Source organism: Phycodurus eques, chromosome 4, assembly GCF_024500275.1.
Source record: "Phycodurus eques isolate BA_2022a chromosome 4, UOR_Pequ_1.1, whole genome shotgun sequence".
Classification (NCBI taxonomy): Eukaryota; Metazoa; Chordata; class Actinopteri; order Syngnathiformes; family Syngnathidae; genus Phycodurus; species Phycodurus eques.
Genome location: NC_084528.1, coordinates 14288330 through 14313822, shown reverse-complemented (window position 1 = coordinate 14313822; position 25493 = coordinate 14288330). Strand labels below are relative to the sequence as shown.

The 25493-nt window shown below is 38.9% G+C and overlaps 2 protein-coding genes across 12 annotated transcripts in view; one reads left to right on the top strand and one right to left on the bottom strand.

Moving 5' to 3' along the window:
- Nucleotides 1-18003, bottom strand: part of gramd1a (GRAM domain containing 1A) — a 43407-nt gene extending 25404 nt beyond the window's left edge. For 4 of the 11 annotated variants that reach the window (XM_061674093.1, XM_061674094.1, XM_061674100.1 and 1 more), the window contains exons 1-3: nucleotides 17846-18002; nucleotides 17597-17710; nucleotides 7321-7902 (exon numbers count right to left, since the gene is read on the bottom strand). In XM_061674093.1, the coding sequence (XP_061530077.1) occupies nucleotides 7321-7700 (380 nt within the window). In that variant the 5' untranslated portion in view covers nucleotides 7701-7902; nucleotides 17597-17710; nucleotides 17846-18002. Of the gene's footprint in view, nucleotides 1-7320; nucleotides 7903-13803; nucleotides 14230-17596; nucleotides 17711-17845 lie in introns of those variants that run through there. The other 7 variants (XR_009768398.1, XM_061674090.1, XM_061674092.1 and 4 more) reach the window with 6 other exon arrangements.
- Nucleotides 17583-24221, top strand: si:ch211-225p5.8 (uncharacterized protein LOC555567 homolog). Its single transcript, XM_061675452.1, has 6 exons — nucleotides 17583-17623; nucleotides 20424-20527; nucleotides 21786-21952; nucleotides 22852-23086; nucleotides 23587-23746; nucleotides 23888-24221. Exons 1-6 carry the CDS (start codon nucleotides 17583-17585, stop codon nucleotides 23928-23930), a joined length of 750 nt encoding a protein of 249 aa, XP_061531436.1. The 3' UTR covers nucleotides 23931-24221.
- Nucleotides 24222-25493: the final 1272 nt, after the last annotated feature.

Sequence of the window (25493 nt, the reverse complement as noted above, 5' to 3'; positions counted from 1 at the left end):
AAATAGTGTACGACCAAATTGCATCAGGAGGGCGTCTGATGTAAAGAGCAAGGGGGGAACTCGAGGAAGGCATAATAATTGCAGTTTCCCACTATCCCAAACTTTGGGCCCATAGAAAAATAATATACCAAAACATCTCTGTGGGAGGATTTCAAACTCCCTTTCAAAGCTCCCTGATCAGCCTGAAATACGCCTTGAAGCGCTCTTCCTGGAACTAGAACGCTCACGAGCAAATTTAAACTCGGAAATGCTGCCGTGAAATTAGTATGGGATAATCCCATTCCCTATTTTATTTAATTTTTTTTGGTGGTGCATCACCCCCTCCTCCTTAAAATAAGCAAAGTTAGGGCTTTCTTTTCTAACAACGATAAATACATATTGCAGAGTTGCGGTCCACTCAGCAGGGAAAGCCTTCTGACTTCCTTCTAAGGCTGTTGCATCACCACTTCCAAATATGGGATGGCCGCATCTCCGTTGCCGTCGTCGTTGCGCTTTGACGCAGGGGACTTTCACACTGAGCAAGTGCAGTGAGAAAAGGCCTTTACTGCTACTTTACTGGAAAAAAAAAGACATGCTTATCGGCGAGGTGGACGTCAATTAGCGAGGCAGGAGGTCACTGCTGCAGTGAATGCAGAGAGTGAATGAAACGGAGTCTTGTAAAGTGCCCCCCCACTTTAGGGGGAGGGGCAGTCCAATTTAAAAGTAGATGCCCCGCAAAAAAATAATTGCACCCATCACCAGACGCCAATTTACAGTAATTTTGCATTGGATCCATCTCAATTGCTCGATCAATGAATCTACTTTATGAATCCCAGAGTGCAATTTAAATGCATGAGGAGTATTCAATATTAAAAAAAGGACATGACATAAAAAAAGTCTCAAATAAAGTTCAAAATCTAATCAATAATTAACCTTTGTTATTGAAACTAGCGTGTGAGAGTCATGGCTTCTATTCACCACTTTCATGCGTCGCTACTTTTCCTTGTCTCCATAACGTGTTTACCTGTACGGATGGATTAGAGTTTCCGTAAGTAGACACTTTTTCCCGTCAAGCTTTTTTTTTTTTTTTTTTGATAGGTCACATACTGTAACTTTGCACAGGACCCTGCATACAAATCTTTCAGGCACCGTTTTGTGCGTACGCAGCATTGATAAGTGAGGCCCCAGGTCACTGTGGGAAGTAGCGGAGCGGCGCAGCGGAGCGATTTGGATCAAGAGGAAGGATTCCAACTGGGCTCCAACAGGTCATTAAAGAGGGGTAAAAGCAGAAGGGGGCAGGTGTTGCCGTTGAGCCCTGTGGAGGTGTCTTGGGCCTATCAATGAAAACACTGAGGAAGGAGGGTGCCCACCTGATGACCCTGATGAAGTGATTACGCCTCTCCCCACTCAACAGTAAGTGCTTATTATTAGGGATATTAACATCAAGTTGTATGAGCTCAACTAACCAAAATTCCAACCAATTTTTTTTCTTATTTCTTATATTAGAGTAATAGTAGAATCACTTCGTAAAATTGAGTGTTTACTCGTAACATACAACTTCCCAAAAAATGTCTCGTACTCCTGAGATTTTTTTTTTTTATCCCCAGGACTTTTAATTGTGTCTTTTTTTTCTTGAGTTATTACTTTATTCCAGCAAAATTGTGTAATTTGTAACAATTTTACAAACTTTTTCTTTTTGTCTATATCCCATAAAATGACTTTTTATCATATTAGAGAAAAAGTTCTATTTTTTTTGTAAACTTAACATTTTTATGCATATTACGACTTCAGTCTTGTAAATGATTGACTTTTAGCTTTCATATTCACTTTTGTTATATTATGACTTGACTGCTAATATTGTTAGTTAATATTATTCTTGTAATTGCGACTGTATTAATGTAAACTCAATTTATTCTGCAGTGTGTCTTTTTAGTGTGTACCGATGAAATATAGACAAAGTATCAATCACAAATAACTACTGACTATTTGATTTAAGTCGCCCCTCAAATAAATTCCTCTCTAGCATCTTTTAACCCCAGACATTCTCCGGAACCGAAGTCCACCTGATCCCTTCACCCTCAATCTACGTCCACCCCACTGGATTACAGCGCACATCATAATCCAACAACCTCGGTTTCTCTGTGTATAATCTGCTTTCCTGCCGAGCAAAGCGAGAGTTGCGGAGAATTGTCAGGAAATGATCAGCACCTCTTCCTTCCTGCCTGAAACGTGTTTCAACATATTGCGGCAAAGAGAGCGAGGAACACTTTATTCTGAGACTGACAAGTAGCCTATTTTCTTTTTAATCCCACAAATATTTTGTTTTGTTCTAATAGGGAAGTGAAGAGAGCCCGCCATGTGTGGTTTTGCTCCAGGTCGCATCTACTTCCTGATGGAAAAGCGGTTGCTAAAACACGCTAGCCAAAATGTGTCAGCGTACTCTCTTTCTGGTGTTGTGACAAAATCTGCGACCCAAAAAAAAAATGCTACCAGGATTTAACCAGGGGACTATAGACAGTTTTCAAATAATCAATTGTTGTTTTTTGTTGGAAAATGACATCTTATTTCAAAATAGTAAAAGGAGTAACGATTTGATTGTGATTCACTCATCATTAGTTACTGTCAATCCGAATAGCAATTGGGGATTTAGATCGTGAGCCCAAGGTCTACACTATAATATTTTAGTTTATAAAAACATACAGTATGACAATTAAATTTAATATATACAAAAATAAGTTTTTGCCATAGTTTCATGCTTAATTTCTCTGGACATTGTGCTGCTTTCTTCTTTCTGATTCTTCTGGTCTTGACGACCTGGGGCAGTATAATACAGACACGCTGATATACAGTACATGGAGCCAATATACATGCAGCCAGTCAAAGCTCCTCAGTAAACTGCAGAAAGTCAAACTTTGCAGAGATGAAAGACTATATGCATGCGAGCATTGTTATATTATCTGTTTACATGTGTTGAACTATCCATTGCTTAAAGGGTTATTATAAAGCGACGCCAATGATATTCGTTAGCCCGTGTTTGGTGTTTTGGATTGTTTTTTAGCATTATGCTAAACAGTATCGCTGCAACTATTATTTTAATAATGGATTAATCTGTTGTTTTTTTGGCAAATTAATGGATGAAACAGATTTTAAAAAAAAAGATTTTAAAAAAACTTAAATTTCTATCCCTTCATCGTCAGATTATTATGTCCAATAATGTGCGGACAACAACTGTGTGCTAACAAGGACTTTATTCATCAAAACTTAAGGCAACGCGCACCAACCAACACTTTGACACTTTACAGCACTTTCGTAACACTTTTGCCGGACTTGTGGCACAATACGGCAGGCGTGGGGGCATGTGTGAATCATAGATATTGTAAAAACATGGTTATTTACTGTATCTCTCGGGTGTAAATAATAGGGGTCGAACCAATTAGTTGACTAATCGACCAGTCACTTTGCCACTGCGCAATGATGGTTATAGATTGTAGTCGAATAATCGCCAGTCACGTGTTTTGGACACTGACTGCTCACTGAAAAGGCTAAAGCTAACGCTTTTTGACGAGCTGTAAATTCTCACCAAAAGCCCTCAATATACTGTGGCGCAAACCATGGTCGATTAATAACCTCTTTATTGTCAAGATGAATGCTTAATGTGCCAAAGAAAGATTGTCCTCCAGTCTTAACTCACTCACAGGTTGCGTGAATGCGTGCGTGTGTGTCTGCTCTGGATCACCCCCTGATCACATTCACACCTACGGGCAATTTAGAGGCTTCAATTAACCTACACTGCATCTTTTTCGGATGTGGGAGGAAACCGGAGTACCCGGAGAAAACCCACACAGGCACGGGGAGAACAGGCAAACTCCACATAGGCGGGGCTGGGATTTGAACCCCGGTCCCCAGAACTGTGAGCCATATGTGCTAACCAGTCTCCCACCATTTCACCCAACCAAAAATGTGTTCACATGAAAATGTTCAAAGGCAGTAAAGTTTGGGGAAAGCTGCCTTTATATAAAAAAAATATTTTCTATTGTGCATTATTTGTTTATGTAGCAGTATTTATTTATTTCAAGGATTAGAGTTTCCGTAAGTAGCCCTTTGATAGCTCGAAGATAAAACATTGTTGGAATGTCTGCGCTAAGTAAATATTATAAGAATTGTGTAATTGATTTATTCTTTTAAACTATTAATTTATGCAATTGCAATGTATTGATTTTAGTGAGGTTAGTACAGTAACAACTATAAATGCAATTGTACTAAAAACATCTTTAAATAATACGTAGATTTCACAAACAAGATGATGTGGCCCTCTTATTCCCTCTATTTTTGTGTGGCCCTCAGTGAAAAAATGTGCAGACATCTCGTCTATACATCATGAGCTCAAAATGTACGAGTCAATAAAATGGATGCATAAAGAAGGGAAGAGGAGAGAAAGGTGTTGTTGAGGGGGGTTGGGGATCACCCTCACCATACAGAACCTCCTCTGATTGGGCCTGCGTGACATCATCAGATGAGAGGCAGGCTCCGATTGGCTGAGAGTGATGTCATGATTCTGAAGCAGTGTGTGAAGGGAGCATGGAGGCCCCACCTCCCGGCTTGTTGTGACTGCTCAGTGAGTTTACTGTCAATAATAAGCTCGTTGTTGCGACTTGTTTTAAGAGGGGGATTCGTAAATAATGATGCACACTAGAACGACGGGATATCAGCAGACTCATCTCCTACGTATAACTTTACCATTAGGACCAGTTGGCACAAAATCCTCGCAAAGTGCTGACCATGCAGACGTTGTTTCCAGCAGCTAGACATTATGTATGACAGGAGCATAGACGGAACCCTTTCTCTGAATACATTGAGATGAAATCAACTTTAAACCGATGGAAATGCACCACTGGAAAGCACAAAAAAAATGGCTGATGCCCCAAAAGTTGCACAGATACTGTTCGTTAAATTTGAACTCTGTCATCATACATGCAAGATGTCAGCAAATCTCCTTATAAAATAAATTGGATAACAGTTGAACAATTTCAACAAACTATTACTATTCAATAATTAGTTGTGGATATGTAGTAATATGATGACACAATAATCTCATAAAAATTACTCCTTTTCTATCTGATTATCTTAATATTTTTTTGATTACTTTCAATTAAGACAAAAAAATAAAAACATTTTCATTGCAATGCAACCACTTTATTACATCAAAACCATCCCCCTTCACGTAAGCTTTGAAATACTTCGACGACTCTCCTAAAATAAGTTTTTACTCGCAACAGCAAAACTTCTTGTGAAATCACAACTCTTCTCTTATAATCACAAGTTTTTTTTCTTACATTTCGTTCAGCAATATTACTCTTATACTATTATGAGTTTATTCTCGTAAAATTAAGCAATTTTTCACGCAAATTTTACTATGACGACTTTGTGACTTTTTTCTTTCGTAATACTTTAACTGTATTTTTTTTGTAAATTACACATTTTCCACAATTCATTGCTCCCAACTTTGTGGGAACAATTTGGGGATGGCCCCTTCCTGTTTAAACATGAATGCACCAATGCACATAGCAAGGTCAATAAATACATGGATGAGAGAGTCTGGTGTAGACAAACTTGACTGGCCTGCACAGAGTCCTGACATTAACCTGATTAATTCATCCCAAAGGTGTTCTGAGTGCAGACTGAGAGCCAGGCTTTCTTGCCCAACATCAGTGTGTGACCTCACAAATGTGCTTCTGGAAGAATGGTCAAAGATTCCCTACACACACTCCTGAAACTTGTGGGAAGCCTTTTCAGAAGAGTTATTTCAAAAAAAAAAACAATTATTTCAAAAATAAACTGAAACTGAGTTAAAGCTGTTATACTGTAGCTCTAAAAGATTAACCGATATCATATTATATCCTTTTGATAAAGAGGGGATGTCACTTCAGGTCATATGTGAGTCAAGGCAGGTGAGCAACTACTTTTGGCAATATAGTGTACGTAGTTCAAAACCCTTTTTCAGCATCTCAGCTAGCCAGATTTTTGGGGCAGGGCTAAAAACTACCCCTGTGATGACAGCGGGCCGGTGCAAATACTTTCTGGCGTGAGTTCCCTCCTACAGTATATGAACACCAAGTGCCCTTATTCCATGCAGTGGCCAGTCAGCAGAATTGCCACTTCCTTATTCATAACTTGACCCAGTTCTACCACTACAGCGTGCAGTTAGCCATCAAACTATGCCTGCTACAACTAAAACAAATATGTATATCTCTTCCCTGAATTGTAATGTGTTTTGTGTTATTTGGACTAAAGTGTATCTGCTGTGATGTGACCCCAATCACAGCGCGAAGCGAGGGAGCGGTGAACCGGATGGGATCGACCGCGCAGGCGGCCGCTTGCTAGGTGGAAAGGAGTCAGCCTCACATTTGCAGACCGTGACATCGCTGGGCGAGGAGGAGGGAGAAGGGGGGAAAATAAAATAAAATAATAAAAAAATCACCCAGGGGAACCAAGCTCCATCACACTGCTGTGGCCGCAGATGGTGCACCCTTCCGCGGCCATAGCAGCGTGATGCACGGCCCGCTGAATTTCAACACAGGCAAAGCAGGGAAAATTGTCCCGGCGCAGGACTCAGAGGCTGCCTAGCCAACACTGAGTGCCTCTCTGCAGCCCCTGAGAACATGTACAATGTGTATCGCTGGGAATTGTCGTCTCCCGGCTTAGAAGCCTGGAAAGAAGGCAAGTATTTGACTAAGTGAAGTTAAAAGGGGCGGTATTTTCATAGCATTAAGCAACACGCCCACAGCATCTGGAAGCTGAAAGACCATCTCAATTCTTGACCATTTTGAAGCCTGATTTCACATACATGGTGATTATTATTATTTTTTTAATTCTTTCAAATTTGTCAGGCTTGTTAATACTTTTCTCTGTGGTGTGTTGGGCCACTTTCCTGTAACTTTAACATTTAAGTACAATACATTTTCATTGAATCTTTTAGAAGTGGGTATAATTTTTATTTGGCTTTGTGCAGTGCATTTCAATCGAATCATTAATTATATATTGTTTTCCCCCACTAGTGAGGATACGCGGTACAGAAAACGGATGGATGGATGTTTAAGCACAGTTGTAATGTTCAAACTGTGTATGACGTTACACTGGCTTACAATAATATTAAATATATTTTTTAGGACTAAAACCTCTGCCTCGTATTTGATGAACACTACTCTACGGTATTTTCAATGTTGGTCATATAGGAGCGTGGTAATTGTAAAATCGTCGAAAGTAACATTATTAGGGTTGCGCTGTATATAACCTCCATGTAATTATGGGCTGCCAACTGTTGTAGGAGGCCAGCGCACTAACCTGCAGCTGTCCCAGTCAGAGTCCCTGCCCAGCAGGCTCTTGAGGGACCACCGGGAGCGCCGGCTGGGAGAAGGGCTACGCAACAAAGATTGGGACGGCGGCAGGAGGAGGTCCTGGCCCTGATCCTCCCTCTTCGAAACAGGGGCCACAAAAGCAGAGGGTACGGAGGCAACTTCCTCCTCAATTACGATCTGCGGGGTACCGGGTTGCTTGTCGGTGCTCTGCTTTTTGGTCCGGCTGCAGCCGCGGTAGGAGCACGGGTGGCGACTGGCGCGAGTGGGTTGGGGGCTGGGCGAGTGGGACCAGGACTCTGTGTCGGATGACGGGGGCACGATGGTCAGCGTCGGGACGGGGACGGGCTGAGTGGAGGACATGGTCATCTCGGGGAATGCCGGCTGTCGGCTTGTCAAGAATCCAGGCCCGTCGAGCCCGTGATCTGAGAAAATGCTCTCCTTAAGAAATCAGTAATTCTTTAGAAATAACAAAATTCTGTGTTTAGGGCGTCCACTATCTCTGCGTGCATGGTTTCCTCACAGCTCCGCTGCCGTCAAGTTTGCGTTACGAGGCTCATCTTTGCGACTCCTGAGGGGTGAAAAGACTTTGCACTTAAAAGGCAGGCTGTCATCCCAATAGCTATTAACAAGGAGCTTCAGGTATGGAACAAGTCAATAAAGTCCTCCACTGAGCTAAGCACTGCATTTCACTCTGGTCTAGTCATACAAGCTCACAGTATATGACACAGGGTGAACTTTCTATCTAGGGCTGCAACGATTAATCGCATAACTTAATTAGGGCTGCAAAAAATATTATTTAAATAATCTATCATTCCTTTTTCAATTAATCTGGTAAAAAAACAACAACATTGCATTCCTTTATTCAAAAACAGAGCATTATTTCAAACTGACAGTGTTTGAATGCACAAATAAATTGATTATGATTCAGCTACCGGTTTGGTAGACATCAGAAAATAGGCAAAAATCTTGATCATTGTTTTACAAAGTAAAAGCAAATATTTGAAGATGTCTTAATTTGAGATAGATAAGCAGTCGATCAATCAGTTACTGATGCGTCTCACAATTCCTTGCAGTGCTCTCTTTAACTATGGTTGTCGAAAATCAAGCTAAACGTTGCTCTTTACTTGCAATTGTTTCATATTGTTATGAGTGTGTGCATTAGCTATACCAGGGTTGTCGAACTCATCTTTGTCACGGACCACAATGTAGTTATGGATCCTCTCAGAGGGCCGTTATAACTGCGGAACCATATAAAATGTATAGTCGCTTGGGATGTCCCGATCACATTTTTAATGTGACTAACATGCATGTTTGTGGGATGTTGGAGAAAACCGGAGTACCCGGAGAAAACCCACGCAGACATACAACCTGCAAACACCACACAGGCAAGGCCGGATTTGAACCCAGGTCCTCAGAACTGTGAAGCAGATGTGCAAACCAGTTGTGCACCCTGCCGCCTATGGAGCAATACGTTTGCAGTAAAAAAATAAAATAAAATAATAATAATAGAAGAACGTCAGGATAAAACAATTTATTTTTTCACAAATTAGCCAGAATATATGCCTCTAAGTATGGTTATATTACCTGTCTGTATGTGTTACTACGGAGTTTGTATATAAATATTCGTTATTTGAGGGTAAATCCCACCTGTGATTTAATGCTAGTTCTTGCTTGTCAATGGGGGGGAGGGGCTCCATTGACTTTTAGCGTTATGCTTACCATTTTTAAAATGATCATTTGTGTCTTGTATTTAAATATACAATGTGTGTAATTCCTTTTGTTACGCGTTTAGTGAAAGTTTTGTCCCAGTTTTTGGACATCAGCTTGGTTTTTGTACAATTGAAAATGGTCTAAACACTAAATGTATCTGTCTGACAGCGTCACTCCTTTCTTATTTAAAAAAGTGTTATTAAAAGTGAAGACAATTTGAAATTTTGGCCCAGAAGAACATGAAGTAGATGCACATGATTTGCTTACACATGACATGAAATTATATGGCGGGCCGGATCTGGCCCCCAGGCCTGGAGTTTGGCATCTGTGAGCTATACTATACGTCAGGCTAGGTTGGTATTTGCGAATTTATTTAATGAAACTCACTGTGGATTGTGTGTTGACCAGAGGCATGGCAGTCAACTTCACTGTAGCACTAAGCCACCTGGTAACTTACTATGGAACAATGTATTGTCTTAAAAAAAAATTGTGACAGGCCTACCTGTGAGTATAGCTATGTTACCCGTCTGTATGTGTTACTACGGCGTTTGTGAGTGAATATTTATTATTTGAAGGAAAATCCCTCCCGTGACCAAATGTTAATATTAGCTAACCTGTCAAAAGGGTTTTCTATTGACTGTTAGCATTAATCTGGCGATTTCTCTAACGATGTGTGTCTTGTATTTCAATTAAAAATGAGGGTTTTTGTGCACTTAGTTTTACAGTAAACTCCAACTGGGGTGTCAATAAACATCTTAAAGCACACTAAGGGAGGGCAGATTAACATTCTACAGGCTGCAAAGTAAGAACTGCTGTATGAGGCTAGCGGCGTTAGCTTCGGTTATCGTCTGAGGCTAACCCGAATATGTGCGCGTTTATCCAGTCAGGCAGTGCTGGTCGCAGTTTCTCCTTGCGTCATCACAACATCCTGCCTTGGACGGGATGTTTCGGTAATCAAATAATTTCAGATCAACACTGAAAATACAGTTTTGGGTCATTTTTCGGCGTGCGAAAATTTTCGGTGACTTATAAATTTGTACTGGCCCGTGCGGGCCAGTGTCTATACATAGGTGGTGTAATGGCCCTGGGCCACCATATAATCTCAGACCCTGGATTGTTCGCTGTGCTCTTAAATCGTCACTGAAAAGCGTGTGGGACAGACAACACATAATGCCTGGATCAGACGAATTTGGTCTTTCACAATTGCACTGTCAAACTACTGCAATAAAATCTTGTATTCCGATACCACTGCATCCCGTCTTTTACCATCACTGAGCTTTATCTTGTCAACTCAAATGCGACCGGATACACTCGTTACCATGGCGACGGCAAAAAAGCATAGCGCCGTGTGTATTATAAGAACAAAATGGGGAAAAGCGTGGTGGTGGTCACCGGTGCTCGGGGAAAGGACTTTCATTCAAGGATTTCTTGAGGTATGTTTACGTACTTTTAATACGACATGGCTTGCAAGGAGGCAACAAAACGTTACGTAGCATAGCAAGCTGCTGCTAGCACTAACGGTTGTACGTAAACATGCCTGCGTTCTGTCAAATCATGCTCTATAGTTTCGGTGTGAGTGAAGTAATTTAATTACAATAATTTAATTACAGCAAGTTAGCACCCATTATTTCTGTCATGTTGTAATGTTGGTTTGACCTGACTGATTAGAATACATGACCTGACTAGAGAATACTTTTGAAGATACTCAGTATACAGTACACAAGTATATACAATAAATGAACAAGTCATTTACATAGAAAACATTGCTCCATCTTGTGATTGGATCGGTGATCGATTTTTTAAACTCACTGATCGGTGATCGGTCCCAGAAATCCTGATCATGTAAAGCCTAATTATGATCACAATATTGATCAAAATAATCAAGATTATTACTAGGGTTGGGAATGATAAACTGATGCGACCGGATATCTGTTCGTAAAGGACGAGAGATACGACTGTATCGGTAGCAGACTCAGTTATCGATACAAAATCCGCCAGTAATCCTTAGATACATTGGTTGTAGGGCAGTGGACCGAATATCGCGAGGCTAGAAATCAGCTGACTGAAGGTTTATGGTTTTCATCTCGTAAAACAAGTGCGAGAGGTCTCGCGCTGTGCTCCGAAGGTAACGTTACGTTTACCACCAAACGCAGCAGTGCTGGAAACCACCGAGGCTACTAGTTTAACTACATTTCTCCATAGCATCACTATTTCAACATCAAACAGCTTTTCAGTAGTTAAACTACTTTCGTGGTCACGACGATAGCAAAGTAACGTTCCCCCAGGAGTTGTAAACATTGACCGCGACGCCACGTTGTGTACCTTATCTCAAGTATGCTGTCGACACCAGGGCCGGCAGCGAAATGTGCGCCGCAGATTGTAAGCACACAGACAATATAGCAAAGTTAGGTATATCACGGCAATTTCCTTGGGCTGGAACTCGGCAAACTAATGCTTCTTCTCAAGTCTTTGTGGTCCACTTATACGTTCGAGTTAGTACTGTGCGATCCTAAAAATAAATTTCCGAGAGGACACACAGCCAGGTATGTCCCGAAACTGACACAACAATCGCCAGTTGAACTAAGTTAACCATCGCAACTTAAAAGTTCAAAAAGTCAGTCAGCACTCAGCGGAAAAAAAACGAAACAAAAAAAAGCAGTGCGTGTGTGCAGTGGCGGTACTAGCTTGAATGTGGGAGATCCAACATGGCTCTTTAAATATTGTTTGTGCAAAGTTTGAGAAGAGAAAATCTTCTAAATTAATTGTTGTGGTCTATTTAAATTAATTTGATATTTAAAAAATATATATTTTACATATATTTTTCTAACAGTGCCATAAAGCAACAATGCTCAGGGTTAGGTGGTCTTTTACTGTACATGTTTGAAAATAAGGTTAGAACATTTTTATTTTATAGAAGTTCTTTATGATTAGCACGTGTAAATGTTAACTATCAAATTTTTTTTCTGCACCGAATCGAATATAGTATCGCTCCCATACTGAATCAAATCATATCTTACACCCATAAAGATATCGTTTTTGAATCGAATCGCTACCTTTGTATCTAGATATGTATCAAATCAGCCTTGTGTCAGAGATTCCCAACCCTAATTAGTACTTTGGCCATAAATGTGCAGCCCTACTACGATCTGAACTGTAAACTTTGAATCATGTAGGTGAAAAAACGTCAAATGTGGTCAGAGAGGAATTACAGGTAAAATGGGTTATGTACCCAAACAGAAGAGGGTTTTGGAGGCTATTAGAGCACTATAATATTCAATAGCTCGAGCCCTACATTAAATACCCCCATTATATAGTCACAGTTTTATTGTTTAATAAAACCCCTGCTTCTGGTCCCTGTGCAATAAACTGCTCCTCAAATGAAGGATTAGCAAAACTGCTCCTCAAAGAAAAAAATATATATTAGGAGCCTTGCTCCTGGGCAGGGACAAGGCCTAATGCCAGTGAGGGGGGGGAATTTGAGAGCACCCACTTCCTGTTGTGAGTTTTACATGACATTTGATAACATTCAAAACAAGTCCATGAAAGACCCAAAGTGTGTGACGGCGATGCGGGAGAACACTCAACAAGGTCATAGGGGAACATTCCAACAAAAAGCAGCAAACCCACATATCCCCATGGTGTGTTTGAAAGACACACACACACACACAATGGAGGAGACAAACATTACATAAGCAACATGAGATGCTCTACAAAAGGCACAAATGCACAAAAACACACAGTGTTACCTTGACTTACGAGTGACACGACTTATGAGCTTTTTGAGATTTGAGCCATTGATCAGATGATTCTATGCATACAGTTGGGAGAAAAATAAAAGTTATGAGCACTAGATGGTGGTAGCAAAATTCAGTTTGAATTCGAATTTCTAACACTTAATTTTTTTAGAATTGAATTTCTAACACTATATATATACACACACACACACACATATATACAAACACACACCACCACAGCCGGTCCGTGAGAAAAATGCTGATTCCTAACCGGTCCGCGGTGCAAAGAAGGTTGGGGAACACTGTAGTATCAGACAATCGCCATTATCTAACGACCCCCCCCCCCCCCCCTTTCCCTTCCTATTATTCTGTTATATTGGGGTTCCACTCTATAAATTAAAGTGCCCCCTTGTGGTCAGACGCACACACCCGAAGAACCAACACAATTAAAGCATGAAAATATGATGCATAAACCGTTTAGTTCTTTAACCCTTTTAGCACCATAGTAATAGATATATTTATTAATTTCGCAGCTTTCAGGGGCAGCTCGAACAATTAAAATGGCACGAAGTAGGGAGGAGTTACGGTAATTTGAAATGCTGAATGCGTGTAACTCGTAAGTCAAGGCACCACTGTACATTCAGTTCATTTGGAAAAAATTCTACGCGCTTCACTTTCCCCACATTTTATTATGTCACGGCCTTATGTAAAATGGAATAAATTTATTTTTTCCCCTCTACACACAGCAGCACCCCATGATCACAACCTAAAAAAAGGGTTTCTTGAAATGTTTGGCAAGGCTACAGGTATGCGTGTGTGGCTGGGACACACACTGCAAAGCATAGGAAGACTGTTTGCTCTCGTGTTTGAACAAGAACAATCTTAGCACGGACATGTTTGACAAGGCTAATCTTGCAAATATACTTTCCAATCAATGCACATATAGCCCGCACCTTTTTTTTTAAACCACGTTAATGGTTTACTCCAACCACCAAGCTGACCCGCTAGCTTCTCTCTTTCCCTACCTGCCGTTGGACGAGTTCCCCCCATTCCGGTGTTCGTGCTCGGCCTCGAAGACGAGCCGAGCGACGGGGCGCGACGTGATGTTAAAATCCACTTTTTCCACGGAACACATCAACATGGTGGTGCGGACGCTCACCCGACCGAGGAGGAGCGCATCCGCCGGGGCTAACCGTTAGCCTCCTCCGGGCAAATTAGCCTCGAAGCGAATGTTGGGCCAACTTTTTCTTCTCCTAAGCCCCTGCGTCGACTTCTTTCTTTGGCAGGCCCCTCGCCGCCGTTCTCCCCCCCCCCCCTTCCCAAAAGACCGAATACGAACTAAAGGGCATTAGCTGCTAACATTTTTTTAAATTTAAAACACCCTGATAAAATAAACTATTGCAGAAAAAGCTAAGTACAGAGTTAAATGGATGAGTTTATTGTTGTCGGTCAGTGAAAGGGGGCGGGGAGTTGGAAGAGCGAATTCGAAGATTTGACACTTGTGCTAGGGGGGGGGCAACACACCAATGAATAATTAACTAGTTTTCTCGTAGTTCATTTTAATCGCCCAAAACGTTTTTAGAGGGATTGATACTAACATGATATTTAAATGAATTTATGTGGAATCAAATTACGTGTAATTAGATACGGCAAAAAAACAAAACGAACCAATGATCACCCCTCGAGCAAACTTTATGGTTCGGACCGGGAAATAACTGTCCGCCTCAAGCTTCCGAGACTGACGAGCGACGTGCGAAGATTAAGCGTCTGTAAATAATAATCTACTCTGCTTTATTCGTATTTTTTCCCCCACCACTTAAGTTTTTTATCAATACTTTATGAAAATATATGTAAAAATATCTCGTGTGGACTCGAACATTTTATCATTTAGAAAACACAAAACGCCAAAGCAATACGACAAGCTCCCCTCTATTAAACTTCATGGTTCGGTTCGGAAATAACAGTCTATAGTAAGTGTTCGAACTGAAGGATGTCGCATTCGGCCAGTTTAGCAACAGTATGACAACCAGCCAACTAAACAAGGAAATACCACCATTTAATTACGTGTTATTCCTTATTAAAAAAAAAATATATGTTTTTTTCTCAACGTCAAATGCAATGTAGTAAAGTGGTTTCACTTTTGCGTTTAGTTATTAAAATAACAACAAATAGACAAATATGGTAAGTACTTATCAAATCGTTTAGAATGGTTAGCATCACAATAGTGTTTAACAATATAGTTTAATTTCATATTAGTCACATTGCAGGGTCAGCCTTTCCGTGAAAGTTCAATTGAAAGCGAACTGGCGACCCCTGGAGCTCAACTAGATGTCGTGGAGCCACTATAATTGAACACCACGTTAAGTGACTCCTATTAGTGGGCATATGACAGCCTTCGTGGAACGACCCACACACAGCCTCCTAAATGTCAACACTGTGGCACCATAATGCGTTGAAGCCAAGTGGTGGGCAGGGTAAGGCGCGTGGGCAGCATGCGGCTCCCAGGGGAGCGTTTGATTGAAATAATACAATGAATAAAACCTCAGCTGAAGAGTGTATTTAATCGGTGTATTTTAATAAATTCAGCACGACTAGGGAAGCACTTCATAGGGAAATAGTTGGCCTTCACCTTCATCACGCTGCAATCACTTCACTTTCACGTTACCTTGTATTTAACATTTTGCCCCTCGAAAATATCTGATTTTTTTTTTTTTTTTTACAGAATAGAAGACTTTTTTCTCGAAAATAAAAGATGTGTTTCTTAAAACGTATTATAACTTTTCCTCCAAAAATATAATACATATAAAAAAATTTCTTGAAAATATGCAACATTTTTCTTGAGCGATATGACTAAAAAATACCACTTTTCTCTCAACAATATGACTGATATGAGGAAATGTATAAGAAAAACATCGGACATTTTTTTCTTAATATAACTTTCTAAAAAATAGCATTTTTTTCTGGAAAATATATGTAATTTTTTTAAGATATATATTTTTTCCTGAGCGATATGACTAAAAAATACCACTTTTCTCTCAAAAATATGACTGATATGAGGAAATATATAAGAAAAACATCTGACATTTTTTTCTTAATATAACTTTCTAAAAAATTGCATTTTTTTCTGGAAAATATATGTAATTTTTTTAAGATATATATTTTTTCCTGAGCGATATGACTAAAAAATACCACTTTTCTCTCAAAAATATGACTGATATGAGGAAATATATAAGAAAAACATCTGACATTTTTTTCTTAATATAACTTTCTAAAAAATTGCATTTTTTTCTAGAAAATATATGTAATTTTTTTAAGATATATATTTTTTCCTGAGAAAATATAAATCCTCTCGATAAAATATCCAACCTCTCTCTCCAAAATACAGTGGTCTGCAAAGGAGTGGGGGTTGGGGCGGGGGGTGGGTGGGTGAGGGGGTGAGGGGGTGGTAGGCGGCTCATCCAAATGGGTTTTGGCGAACATCCAAACCCACATCCGAATTTCGCTAGGGAAAAATGTAACTTGAGGTGGTAAAATTTCCATTACCCCCACCACCCACACGCCCCGAGCCCCCTCCACTGGTGACCATTTGTTTTCAAGGGGCATTACAAAAGCCTATTGTGCCCCGAGCAGCTACACACTTTTGCACGCCACTGCAAAAACCTAAATCGTTTGTTTTGTATTAAACTTGATTTTTTTCCCCCCAGAATCCAACACTGTTCTTGAAAATATACACCTTTATTCACTTACAAATAATTATATATAAAAAAAATTCTCTGAAATATATATTTTTTTCCTCTGGAAACATTCTATTCTCAAAAACGTCCAACCTTTTTTTTTCATGAAAATACACTTTGTTTTTCAAATATAGAGCTTCTTTTCCTAAGAAATCTGCAACTTTATTCGAAGAAATATGCAAGATTTGTTTTTGCCCAAAAGGATTTTTTTGGTGCGAAATTAGGACTTTATTTTCTAAAAATTCCAAATATAGTTTTTTTTTTTTTTTTTAAAAACATCATATGCCTTTTTTTAAACTTGGAAATATACAACTTTATTATTAAAAAAAATAGAACTTTTTAAAATAGAAATCTATTTCCTGAAAATATATGCAATTTTATTTTAAATATCTCACTTTCTTTAAAAATAATAATGTACATAGTATATACATAGTATATAATAAAGTATACAAAAAAGTATCGATAGAACATAGTATGGTAGTATATAGCATATATAGTATAGTTATTATTCTATGAAATGTATATACTATACTATCGTATAGATGTTTCCCATCCTTCCATCCATTTTCTGAGGTGCTTCTCCTCACTAGGGTCGCGGGCGTGCTGGAGCCTATCCCAGCTATCATCGGCAGGAGGTGGGGTACACCCTGAACTGGTTGCCAGCCAATCGCAATAGATGTTCCCCACACCAAAAATATTTACAGCATTCACAATTAAAAAAAAAAATAAATACTGTATATACATTAATTCCTAAAATATGTAATTTTCTTCTTTATAATTATTTTTAAATTTATATTTTTTCTCCTAAAATGACTTTTATCTTGAAGAATTTTTTTTTTTGCTAAAATGTAATTTTCCAAAAACAACATTACAAAATGTAAAACAACTTTTATCAACTTTTTTTTCAATGTGTGACATTTGTGTTGTAGTCGTTTTCCCCCTTAAAAACATACCTTTCCTAAAAAATATACAACTGTTCCCCCTAAATGCAAGTAAAAATAACGCTAAAAAAACCCTTGACAATCATCATGATTTTCCTAAATGACCAGTGGAGGACTTTATTGGGAAAAATGTCGCTCCTCACCTTCATCCTGCTGCAGCATCACTTCATGTTTACTTCGCCTCATCTGAAGAGGAGAAAATCAAACAAAAGAGGACCAGGAGGAGAAGGATGAGCCAAAGAAACTGGATTAAAAACCTACATGGGGTGCAATGAAGACAAACATTAGCAAAGAGTATTTTAAATGACATTTCTGATCTATGTCAAAGGTAAATGCTCACTTTAACATACTCTACATAATACATAGAAGCATGCCCATGTGATTGCCTTTACCTGCCACGGTGCAGTATTTCCTGTTGAAATCATCATCAGAAGGGCATCACAATGACTTGGCACTTTCCCTGGTGTCCGTGCACTATCGTTCCCGACCTCAGCTCCACTCGGGCTGCCAGACGCTCGGGAGCTGCTCCAAGCTGCCAGGAGGGGTGGAGAAACTCGATCTGAGCTAAAAATAAGGAAGATCAGCAGCATTGGCGAGAAAGCATATGTGTCTCTCTCTCTCTCTCTCTCTCTCTCTCTCACACACACACACACAAACACACACCGATCCACTTCTGTCAACATTGCCTTGAAGTTGTGTGTGTGCATGTGTCCACTGTCCAAGGTTTTGATGTCACTCTCTCACTGGTTTCCTCGTAATGGCGTGCAGGAGACGAGAAGGTTAAAAGTGGCAAGGACCCCGCACTCACACACACGCACACACACACACACACACACACACGCACATGCGCGCACACACAAACACACAACCACACAGACATGCGTACACACACGCACACACACGCACATACACACGCACACACACTCCTCCATCATCTGATTACATCAGATGACAACAACCCTGACCCCCAGTGCACCCCCTGTACACACACAAACACAGACACACATACATGCCTAAAGTTTACAAGGCCTCCAAATGATACGTATTCACCTCCATCTGATGAACGGTTACAATTAATTACGTCATTGCACGCCTTCTATCTTCCACGTGAATCTTTTGAAAATCAAATGAGGCCTTCACTTAATCTCTGATATAGCAGGACTGACTTTAATTATTATTATTATTTTTTTATATTTACAAGAGGCAGCATGGTGGGCGATTATGTATTAGATTTAAGCGAAGCGGACTTTCCAAAGGAAAAGTTTTGTGATTGTTTTGTAAACCAGTGATTCTCAGTGTGGTACGAGTAACACTAGTGGTATGCAGGCTCCCACTTGTCGTTTGGAAAAGAGTCACTGAATTAAAAATAATATTTTACATTTAAAACATGGGTGGCACGGTGGACAACTGGTTAACACATCCACCTCACAATTCTGCAGACCTGGGTTCAAATACGGCCTCGCCTGTGTGGAGTTTGCATGTTCTCCCCGTACCTGCGTGTGTTTTCTCCGGGTACTCCGGTTTACTCCCACATCCCAAAAACATGCACGGTAGGTTAATTGAAGACTCTCTCCCGCGATTGGCTGGCGACCGGTTCAGGGTGTACCCCGCCTCCCGCCCGTAATTAGCTGGGATAGGCTCCAGCACACCCGCGACCCTAGTGAGGATAAGCGATGTAGAAAATGGATGGATGGCTATTTAGAAAAAGTGGCATACATGTTTTTAAGACAAAAATTTATACATTTTCAAGAAAAAAAATTGCAAAAAAATTGTGCAGTACTGCGTATATTTTTTAGGAAATTCTCATATTTTTAAGAAAAAACATTGTATATTTTCAAAGGGGTGTGAAAAACATTACAGAAAAAAAGTAATTATATATATATATATATATATATATATATATATATATATATATATATATATATATATATATATATACATCTTTTTTTTAAAATGTCATACATTTTTGAGAAGCTCGTTTTCCTTTTAGAAATATGGGGGCATTTTTGGGAAAACATACAGTACCTGTATTCTTTTTTTTTTCTTTTTTTTTACTAATATAATATATAACTTTTTCTGGAAAATATAACTGATCTCCCAAATTAGACTTTTTCTTGACTTTAACTTTTACAGCTACTGCCCATTATTACTAAAAGGTTAGTATAATAGTGGTCTCAGTTCAAACAACTGTGAAATCGAACAATATTTAATGAATGATGAGAAATAATGTTCACTTATTACTAAAATGCAGATGAACTGGTACTCAAGCTACGAAACATTTCTTTTGTATTTTCCTTCCTGCACTTAACAATTACAAAAATGTAGTTAGCCACCTGTGTTTCTTCGTGGCTCAATGTTTAAATTCAGTGATGTCAGTTGATAATAGTTCATGTTGGTCTCTATAGTCATGTGTGACAGTGCAACTAGTAGTCCAAGTTCAAACCTCTGTCGAATCCATCATTACTTCAGAAAATATGAAAAATAACGTTCACTTGTACTAAAATGCAGCTGTAGTAGTTCTCAGTGACTCAATGGTTTCTCTTTAGTCATGTGTGTATGTGGGCCACATGGTGACATTATTCTACAGTGTATGACCTCAAGGGAAAAGTCAAAAATATCTAAGTAGGTAGGAGCACATTGACACACTTGACAGACAGACAGACACTCACTCACTCACTCACTCACTCACTCACTCACCCACTCACTCACTCACTCACTCACTCACTCACTCACTCACTCTATCTATCTATCTACCTATCTATCTATCTATCTCATGTCTGCCCGGATGATGACATCGGTGGTCTCGTATGGGGATCTGGGCATCTCAAGTTCCCCGCTGGCTTTTCGGATTATTGACACCCTCTAAATATAACCTCCTTAAAGTCGAAGTAGCGGGTACCCCAGGAGATGACATGACTTGGTAAACAACATTTTGTTTTTCTGCCATTTTTTTGGACTCATTTCGGACAGAACCCGAGGACTTTATGGAGTCTGGCTGATCGGCACGGGTGGACTTTTTGCAATGGCACTCACGCAAAATCAGTGGCCTCTTCTTATAGTCGTCAGTCTGCTTGGTGAGTCCAGAAAAGGCTGAAAATGGATAGTTTAAAACAATTTGTCCCATAGGAAATAATGCTAAATGTCATTTACATGTAAGTCAACCACTGGAAAGTAAAACTGAAATATAGTAAAAGTGCTCACCATTTGAAGATGCATGGCAAGACACATGATGAAGAGGGAATAGCTCGGAAGCAGAGTGACACTGTCACCTAGTGACTTTACATAGGTATTCCTCTAATTCAGTGTTATGTCATGTACAATAATAATAATAATAATAATTAATGATTTTTATTATTATTTTAACTATTGCATATAGGAACGTTTCATACGGAATCATATGTTTTTCCTTTGTGAATATTTATATTGTGTATAATTCTGTGTAATAGTAATTTATGTCATCTATGTCATTTAGAAATATTTTTGTACATTTTAATTTTACATACTTTAAATATATATAACGTGGATGTACTGTAATTAGTAGTATTTATACTACTTAAATTATTTAAAATATCTATTTTACATCATTTAAAAAAATATATATATTTTTAATTGTAATCTTCAAATGAATTAGTGATTTTTTAAATTCACACATTTATTGTTATGTTCTGGTCATTATTTATATTGTTTAAATTCTTGGAAATATTTATAGTTTCCTTATGTTTCATATTATACATATGTTCAAATTATAGATATTTAACATTATTTTTTAAAACAGGTAACTTATTGAACATATTTTGCATATTTTAGATTCTTTTCAAAATATAGTTTTTTTTATTCATAGGTGTATTTTTTATTGTTCATATTGTTTAAATTATTGATCATTTTTAGTAATTTAATAGCTGAGATAGGCACCAACACTCCCACAACCCTAGTGAGGATAAGTGGTACAGAAAATGGATGGATTTAAAAAAATATTTGTGGTACTTCTACTGTTTAAATAATTGAAAAAATATTCTTATATTTTAGATTTGTTATAGTAGTTTTGTAGATTGATATTATTTTACTTTTCAAACTATATTTAACAAAAATATAAATGTTCATATTTGTATTGCTGTATTTAAAAAAGATGAAATAATTATTGTTCAGTATACTATTATATTATTATAAAAATGTTTCATATTTTATTTCATTCTTTAGGAAATGTATGTATATTCGTATGTTACTTTTGAATTTTAATATCTGTTTAAAAAAAAAAAAAAAAAAAAACCTTTTCAGCGATGGAAAATATTAAGTACCACAGCATCTTTCTTTGTTTTCTGACGGTCCTTGCAGTGCACGAGTGTCTCAGCGGCTGCGCTGAGGTGGGCTCACTGACAGAGGCCGTGTATGGCAAGGCCTTCGTGCTGGGCTGCATTTCCTGCAAGAAACGAGAGGAAGTGTCAGCTGTCACCACCGTGGACTGGCACTTCAGACCTCACGGAGAGGAAAACTTCACGCACGTGAGATCTAAATGTACTCTCAGTCTGAAAAGATAACTACTAACAGTGGTCTCTTGAGATACGAGTGACCCTACTCGCAAGTTTTTCTTTGGGACGATTTTTTCCTTTGACCTGCGAGCAAAAATTTTAGATACAATCGCTGTACGGTGGCAATGAACTCAACTCACTTCACAACAAGCAGCAGTTTGGCCGACAGTGACTAATTCTTGAAAAAAAAAATAGGTTTCAAATTGTTCATTGCTATTCCCAGTTTAAGTTATATATTTTGTTTCAAAGTCAACATAAAACAGAAAATTACATGTTGTGTGTTTAATCTATCTTAATGCTTACACATAATGGGAAAGGGCATGGACAGGCTAACGAATAGCATCGGCGTCGCATTGTTATAACCCTTTAAACAATGGATATTTGAACATAAGGAGTGGAGCAAAACATGTAGACAATATACCAATCAAAATATCACAGGCCTATATTCTTTATCATCTGCAAAGAATGACTATTATTATTGCAATTTACTGAGGAGTATCAATTTGACACAAGCTACTTTAAGCATCTTGAGACAGTTATCCGTCCAAATCAATAGGATTCTTGTTCCAAATTCGAGAAATAACAATTTCAAGTTGGATGAAGGTAAATCAGAAAAACATGACTGTTAGAGGAAAAAAGGATGGAAAATGTACTGATTTGGTGCCAGCGACCATAAGAATCATTCAAAATCTGTTAGGGATGAAAAGGAACTGGTTTGAGCACAGTTAATTGAGTCAGATATCCTTCAAAAAACTATCGGTTTCTTGCTCCGACCAAGACATTGGAACCTGAAGCATGTCTTATCGCAAAAAACAAAACAATAGGTGTTCTAATCTAATAAGGAGAAAAATGCATCCCGGCTGTTGCCCTAGATCTTGCACTATGAGCACCCAAGCGCCGACGTGATGGACGAAGCCTTCAGGGGGCGTCTAGACTGGCTGGGCACGCGGGGTGAGGACGTCCAGGTGGGTGCCATCGCTGTGCGCAACGTCAGCTACGAGGACGCCGGCACGTACCGCTGCACCTTCAGCCGAACGCTTTTTCTGGCGGGCTTCCGGCATCACGTCAGCGTGGAGAAAGAAGTGGAGCTCAGTGTGGTGGAGGCCGGTGAGGATCCCGCCCGTAACCCACACAGAGCCATCTATGATTTTACTGATTTTTAAGTTTACTGCAGGACTTCATTTCAAATTTGACGAGAAAAAGTCGTAAATTATGGAGAATAACTCAGAACTTTACGAGAACAAGGCAGAATTTGGAGGAAAACAAATCTAAACTATGAGAATACGTTTTAAAATTGTAAGAATAAATCACGAGCTTAAATATTGCGAGAATAAGTCGTCAGTTGAAATAGTACAAGAATGTCTTTATTTTACAAAAGGAAATTGTAATTTTATGACAAGACACTGAACAACAACAAGCAATAATATTTTGAGAATAAGTCAAGCAGTAATTTTAAGAAAATAAGTCATCGTTTTATGAGACTGCTGTCACTATGCATTTGGCTGGCGCCCTTAAGTTAGCACGCCACTATGCGTACCCCAAATGCGGAAACATTGCGTGCATGGAGTCAAGTGGTTTTTTTCAAATGTTTGCGGTCCATCTTGAAGCCGACCGTGAGATGGCGGCGGTGGTATCGGAGATCGTCACGTACGTGCTGATCGTGCTGCTGCAGCTGTGGCTCATCGTGGTTGTGGTCTACTGCTACAAGAAGGTGTACGACGACATCGACGCCCGTGAGGCACGCAGAGCTCTCAAGGCTCACAAGAAGTACGTCAAATTATCTTTAACCATTCGTTAAAGACAACAATATGCAGAAAAACAGCATGTCGATGTGTTTTTAAGAGTTGTATCCGGTAGCACGCTAACCGATCATCTAAAATGTTTTTTTTTGTGTGTGTGTGTTTGCAGACTGCTGGACTGTGATGGCGTGAAGTTAGATGGGGCAAAATAAAGTAAAACTGCTCAGCCCTGGAAGATGCGTAACAGACACAAACATGGAGTGAGAACAGGAGGCAGTGCCATACTGTCACCTACTGGTGTTTTGTAAAAAGTAATGATAATAATTGCCTTTACGTTAAAATTAATTTGTGTACGTCAGTGAATTTTGATTAATTTATTGCATGAATTGTACTGGGCAAGCAGAAGCTTCATTTCCTGCTCTATGGTTATCTTCACACTTGAGTGAAGTCACATCTTATATTTTACTTAATACAACTTGCTAAAATAAAGTCAATTTACTCAGCCTTTCGATTTGGTAAATTATTTGTTTTATGGTTGTCATCTCACGCTAACTTTCTTCATTTGCCTAAGTACAATTCCAATATAGTAAATGTCTTATGTTGCAATAAGGGTCACGCACTCATCACAAAAAAAGCTAAAGAAAAAGGAAAACACAGAAGTTTTCAATGGTATACAGTGGAAAGAAAAAGTATATGAACCCGTTTGGAATTTCTTAAATTTCTGCATAAATTGGCCAGAAACTGTCATCTGATCTTCATCTCAATTCGAAAGCCCAAGAATAATACCACACAATTATATATTTCTGTTCATATTTTAACTGGCACAATGTAAAGATTCACAAGACAGTAGCAGAGGTAAGTAAGTAAGTTAGTCAAGGAGGAAAATCCCTTACATTTAATAACTGGTTGACCCTCCTTTGGCAGCAATAACTCCAACCAAAATGTTTCCTGAAGTTGCAGAACAGACGTTCGCAACGATCAGGATGAATTTTGGGCCATTCTTCTGAACGAAACTGTTACAGTTCGTCAAGATTCCTGGGATGTCTGGTGTGAATAGCTCTCTTCAGGTCATGCCACAGCATCTCAATCGGGTTGAGGTGAGGACTGTGTTTTAATATTATTATTATTTGTATTTGACTGTATTTTCTCTTTCTGAAGCCATTCTGTTGATGATTTCCTTCTGTGTTTGGATCATTGACTTGACCTGACTTACATGTTTTTTTTAAAGACCCCAGCTGTTGCTTGGGTGTGTTTTTGTCTTGAGTTGAGAGCAAAAATTGGTGTTAGGAGCGCTAAGTGGTGGCAGCCAACTTCACAACAGACAGCAGATAGTGAACTATTCCATTCACACATACGCACTTCAACCTCTTTATCGCCACTCACAGTTGAAGTTTAAATATAAAAAAAAAGAGAATCACATCTGGTGTATTTAAAAAAAAAAAAAAAAAAAAGCACATCACTTCAGTCAGCTGCACAGGGTCAAGAAGAGAAGATTCTTAATCCATGCTTATGTCCTTTCATACACCAGAAGGTACACAATATCAATGGGCATTGAAATATGAAATTATGATACGAAAATGTCCTTACATTCTATTTAATTAAGTTATTACTGTGTGTTTTTATAAATTACAATAAAGTGGAGAGCTCATGCTTTTATTAAAAAACACACTTTTGACTAATTGTGGCACGGCTTGCTCCCTAGCCCTATAGCTGGGTTTACTGTACAATTATGTATGCATCTCATTTTTCATACACAAACGTACATACTGTAGCTG

Bases quoted from the DNA above. Each gene is read 5' to 3' on its own strand.
- si:ch211-225p5.8 (XM_061675452.1), top strand. From the start codon at position 17,583: ATGTCGCTCCTCACCTTCATCCTGCTGCAGCATCACTTCAT. The intron at 23,087-23,586 runs GTGAGGATCCCG...TCCATCTTGAAG, and splicing joins GCTCAGTGTGGTGGAGGCCG to CCGACCGTGAGATGGCGGCG. The intron at 23,747-23,887 runs GTACGTCAAATT...GTGTGTTTGCAG, and splicing joins GCTCTCAAGGCTCACAAGAA to ACTGCTGGACTGTGATGGCG.